Here is a 6000-nt window from a genome sequence, read left to right as displayed (position 1 = left end):
TAATTCAAAGGAGATATGGGAGTTCAAAATGTGGGTGTAACTTTGTGTTTATTTTTAGTGAGGTCTGCATGTATCACATGGTAGTGATGTATGCAATTAACATTTTTATGTATAACCTGTAATTAATTATTTAAACTAACAAAAATATTTAATCAATCAATCAATATATATACAAGATTAATTAAATATAACTGAAATATTGAATATACACCACACTTCATGACCTAAATTTAACTTCTCTACTTATTAATTTACTTCTACCAGAAGTCAAATCTTCATCCCTGATGTGCCTTTGTGTGAGATTATTAACCTGCATGACTACCTTTAGTGATTTTGAATTTGCTTTCTGAAAGCTCTTTGCTTTTGTCCAATTTTTGGATTCTTGTTTGTCAAGTAAAATTCAACCACTTAATTTTTCTTATCTCTGCTAAGTTACATTAACATTTTTCAATTATGTTGCTAATTCTGCAGATTCATCCACATTTATTTATTTATTAATTAGATGCAGCATTGACTAAGCCCTTGTGGTCCTTCGAGCCATGCTGCACAGCAATCCCCTGATTTAACCCTAGCCTAATCATTGGACAATTACAAAGACCAATTAACCTTCTAATCAGTACATCTTTAGAAACCAGAGCACCCGGAAGATCGTATACACTCCTTACTAGAAGCTGTGAGAATTGAACCTAGGTTGCTGGTTCTGTAAAACGCTGTGCTAACCACTATGTTTCCATGATGCTACACTTTTGCAACATGCTGTTGTTTCCTCATAGTTAAATATTCTTCACATTGCAATGTTGAAGAAGGCTATCTGAGATCTGGTCACTATCACACAGCACAAAAACGGGCCCTTTGGACCACTATGTCCACACCAGCCATCAGGCTCTTGTTTAGAGAGAGCTGCAAGAAGGTGGCATCCATCATTAAGGACCCCTTGCCATCCAGGACATGCCCTCTTCTTATTATTACCATCCGGCAGAAAGTACAGGATGCTCTAAAACCACATTCAAAGTTTTAGGAACAACTTCTTCTCCTCCACTGTCAGATTTCTGAACAATTCATGAACCCATAAACATTACTTCACTCTTATCCTCTCTTTTTGCACTACTTACAGATTTTATATCTTCTATTCGTAATTTTATGCATTGTGTCATACTGTTATGCAAAACAACAAATTTCATGACATACGTCAGTGATAATAAATCCCATTTACCAGCACTTGGTCCAAGCCTTTGCTGCCTTGTTGATCCAAATGCTTGTCCAGCTACAGTAAGAAGTTCAATAGGATCAATTCCATTGAAAACATGTAGATTACATGGGCTAATATCTTAATGTAAGTTTTACTCCAATTAAAGATAGGCTTTTAATTGCCTTTATGCTTGGAAGGAAAAAAAATATTATGCAAATTTCATTCAACCATCAGCATCATTATCATTAAATTCTAAAATAATGTATTCTTCTCAAGCAACTCTCACAAAATGCTGGAGGAACTCAGCAGGAAGAGGAACAGAGTTAATGCTTTGTGTCAATCTAATGAAGGTCTGAAATATTACTTCTGTTTCTCTTTCTACAAACGCTACCTGAACTGTAAAAAGCTGCTTGAGATTCTTGACATAATCATTTTCATGTCAGCTATCAGGCAGCATTTATGAAGAGCCATCGATGATCTGCTCATTAGTTCCAGAAATTGTTTTTTTTTCACCTGATCACTCATGAAATACTTTATGATCTCATTTCAGCTATTCAGCCGCTTAAAATGGGCAGAGCCAGGGCAAAGTGGGACAGAAGGTTTTAACATGGATAATTCAAGCAGACTTTAGCCATTGCTGGAACTGAAATGAATGTTATTATTATTGTATTTAGTCAGCATCAAAAGGATTTTCCTGAGCAGCATGCAAAATAATGCTAGAGGAACTTAGCAAAGCAGGAATCATCTGTGGAGGGAAATCACCAGATGACAATTTTGTCTGAGACCCTTCATCAGGTCATCTATGGCCCCTCCATAGATATGCTGCCTGACTTGCTGAGTTCATTTTGTGTGTGTACCTCAAGATTTCCAGCATCTGCAGAATGGTTTGTGTTTATGCAAATAATTTTCCTTTAGTTTTTGGCTCTGACATGCCCTACTATTATTTAATTATGTCCATTGGAATTCTTTACTTTCTTTCTCTTCACACTCCTCTTCGCCGAGTTCTCCCAATACTTTCCAGTAAACTAGAATCTCTTGCGGGCTGACTCCATGCGATGTTACAAGCTTCTGAAATCTACAAATGTTGAATTTCACCTTGAAGTCGTAAAATGTCCGGCTAGAGTCGAGTTCCACTGGAGTTACATTTAGCTCTGCAAGGCACAGCCCGATGTATACATCTTCCAATCTGAGGATGGGAATGTGTTTAGAAACAGCAATGATTTTCCCTGCAAGGGCCCCAGAGAAAAGATATCCCGTACCCGAACAAAAGGGAGGGTAGGTGCTGTTCGGATAATCCTCCGTAGCCATAAACCACTTGCTCATTGGGTCCCTGATGGGCCCCTCCTTGAGTTTGACATGCCCTGTGTATAGGAGATCCTGATTCTTACCCAGAAGAAGCTCAGTCAGGTAATAAGTGTTTACAAACATATCAGAGTCAGTTTTCATCACAAAGGTAACCAAAGGGCATAGTTCATGCACCCACTTGATACCCATCAGCACTTTCAATGTGAGGTTATCATATGAGTCTGTAAAGTTCTTTTGTATAATGTCCCCATAGTAGTGGCTTTCATTTAAGATTGTGGATTGGTATACTGGATCATAACCAAGGAGAAAATAGGCAACAGTCCTTTTCCCAGCTATACGTTGATCTCTGCCCCAGGTGCGGCGGATGGCATCGCGTTCTTTTGTCTGGTGGTGGGTGGCTGTCACCAGATAGAGCAGGAAGGGAGGATCTTCATCACAGTTTGCCTTTGGTACAAGAAGGAATTCTTTCTTTCCCTTTGTGATCGAATGTTTATTGCTGTTGAAGACCGTGAGATTAACTTGGAATGTGCTTGTATACAAAAAGCACACAAAAAATGTGCAAGCTGTAAATAATACAGCTAGAAAAAGCACAATTTTGTTTCTGAACATCTGAAAAAAAGACAGAAAGATTAGTACAAATAAATAGCAATATGTTTTTACAATAAAGAATGCAAATAATTTTCATTTTACTGTCAGCTCAGTTATCCTCTGAGAAACCTATGCTCCCTGAATTCTTGTCTCAATCCAAAACATAATTCAGGTTGAGTGGCATCTGTGGGTGTGGAGAAAAGAACTGTTGAATCTGTCCTCAACTTTAATCTCTCTGGTGGCTACGCCCTCTATTTCCAGGCTCTAAGTTATGAATTCTCTGCCTAAAACTCTCAGATTCTCTTTCTCTTTCCTTTTTGACAAGCTTGTATTCAATATACTTAATACCTTTGACAAAAGTTAAATTTTGTTCAATAATTTCAGAATCAGATTTATTATCAGCACTATGTGTCATGAAATTTGTTGACTTACTTAATATAGAAAGAAAAAAATAAGTAAATCAATTACAGTAAGTATATATGTGATTATTAAATAGTTAGATTAAAATAGCATAATAACAGAAATAATATTAAAAAAACATGAGGTATTGTTCATGGGTTCACTGACCATTTAGTAATTAGATGGCAGAAGAGAAGAAGTTGTTCCTGAATCACTGAGTGTGTGCCTTCAGGCTTCTGAACCTCCTTCCTGGTGGTAACAGTGAGAAGAGGCATGACCTGGGTGATGGGGTCCTTAATAATGGACTCTGCCTTTCTGAGGCACCGCTCCTTAAAGATGTCTTGGATACTACGTAGGCTAGTACCCAAGACGGAGCTGACTAATTTTACAACTTTCTGTAGCTTCTTTTGGTCGAATGCAGTAGCAACACCCCCACCCTCCCCACCCCACCACCCAGACAGTGCTGCAACCTGTCAGAATGCTCTTCACACCTATAGAAGTTTCCAAGTGTTTTAGGTGACAAACCAAATCTCTTGAACCCATAATGAAATATAGCTGCTGTCTTGCCTTGTTTATAGCTGCTGTCTTGCCTTGTTTATAGCTGCATCAATATGTTGGGACCAGGTTAGATCCGCAAAGATCTTGACATGCAGGACCTTGAAATTGCGCTGTATGAGGATATTTCCCTTGGGATATTTAGTTGCATTACAGTTGCTGGATCATGCACATGGCAGATGCATCTAGATCAAATTACATAAATTATGAAGAACTGATATAATGTTCTTCTGCTTACAAATTAGTGCAAGAAATCAGAAGTGTACTTTAACTGGATTAAAATATGTTAAGAAAAATATTGAGGCTATTTAAGAGACTGACGCATTTTTCAGGATCAGGAATTATTTTTACTGGTTTTGAGCAGTTTGATGCAGACTGGGGAACTTTGGTGAAGAACGGCCTGCAGCCTGCATTACTAGCCACGTGGTGCTGAATTAAACTAGCCAGTCCTGATGAAGGGTCTCGGCCTGAAACATCGACTGTTTGTTTCCATAGATACCGCCTGGCCTGCTGAATTCCTCCAGCATTTTGTGTGAGTTGCTTAAACTGAACACTACTGGTTTGACATTTGATATTTTATGTGTTGTTCTCTTGTTTTTTTGCAATTTGCTCAATTTAATCTTTTTTCATGTTTTGGGTGTTTGATGTTCTCTTGATCAGGTTCCATGGTGTTTCTTTGTTTCATGGCTGCCTGTAAGAGTATTCTGTATATGTACACTTTGTACTTTGCTAATAAATGTACTTTGCATCTTTGAATCACAAGCAAGTATTACTGAATGAAATGGGTTGTTTAGTAGTTTTCATTATTACCTAGTAGCTTTTTCCCATTAAATTCCAAGTTATTTAGAGACTTCAAACTCTTCAGCTGCTCTGGTGGGATTTGAAGTCTGTACTCTGCTAGCCCAGTCTTTACTGGGTTACTGGTTTAAAGTTCAAAGTAAATTCATTATCATAGTATGTATATCATATAGAAGCTTGAGATTCATCTTCTTGCAGGCAGCCACAGGAAAACAAAAAAACACAACATAATTCATGCTAAACCACAAATGACCAACAAATATCCATTGTCTAAAAAAAGACCAAATAGATATTGCAAACAATAAAACAAAACAAATAATAGAGAAGATAAACCAGAGTTCACAGCTGCAGAGTCGATTTTGCACTGAGTGCTAAATATCATGTAATTTAATCTTAGTGCCTGATGCACCAACAATAACTCTCGGAGACGGGAGGCAAACAACAGGCTTTTATTAGCTGCAAGAAACGACCACACAACATCCTGGAGACTGAGGGAGGAGCAGTGCCTCCAACCACCTTTATACAGGGATCTGTGGGAGAAGCCACAGGAGCAGTCAGCAGAAGGGCATGTCCAGACAAGTATATGTAGTTCACCACAGTGCCACCACCATACCCTTTGTACATACAAACACACAAACTTGTGGCAGGAGTCATCACACAACCCCTTCAACCTGCACTTTTATTTAATAGGTTCAAGGCTATTGTGATTGCTACCTTAATATCATATTCTCATCTGTTTGCCATAACCACTCAACTACATGCATATGAAGAATTTTTCTGTCTTTATCTTAAACATATTCAATGACTCTGCCCTTGAGCTTTTCTCAAACCTCATTTCTGTCTTCATTAGGCATTGCCAGATTTAAAATTGCTGAGCCTCAGTTCTAGATTACTCTCAAAAGGAAACATGTTCTTGACATTCAAGATATCAGATTACCTCAGGATCTTATACGGTATGTTTCAATGATCCTCCTTCAATTTTCTAAACAATGAATACAAGCTTAGCATGTCTGTAATTTCCTCATAAGGCAACCTACCCATTCCAGTTAACATATGGAGTTAGTCAACTTTGATACAGTCTTAAAAAGAATATCTGCCTTTTTTCTGAAGGCTAGGTAACAAAGCTTCACAAGAGGAAGATCACATCAAGTTCCAATGAAAGATCA

General features: G+C 37.9%; 1 protein-coding gene across 3 annotated transcripts in view; it reads right to left on the bottom strand.

The window, feature by feature from the left end:
* Positions 1-200: 200 nt before the first annotated feature.
* The window catches only part of LOC132393483 (beta-1,3-galactosyltransferase 5-like), a 90223-nt gene continuing 84423 nt past the window's right edge, over positions 201-6000 (bottom strand). For all 3 annotated transcript variants that reach the window (XM_059968772.1, XM_059968774.1, XM_059968773.1), the window contains exon 2: positions 201-3103. In XM_059968772.1, coding sequence (XP_059824755.1) covers positions 2138-3103 — 966 coding nt within the window. In that variant the 3' untranslated portion in view covers positions 201-2137. The remainder of the gene's footprint in view (positions 3104-6000) is intronic.

The sequence above is a fragment of the Hypanus sabinus genome, chromosome 4, assembly GCF_030144855.1.
Source record: "Hypanus sabinus isolate sHypSab1 chromosome 4, sHypSab1.hap1, whole genome shotgun sequence".
Classification (NCBI taxonomy): Eukaryota; Metazoa; Chordata; class Chondrichthyes; order Myliobatiformes; family Dasyatidae; genus Hypanus; species Hypanus sabinus.
Note: the sequence above shows the minus strand (reverse complement) of the source record. Positions and strands in the feature narration are given on the sequence as shown.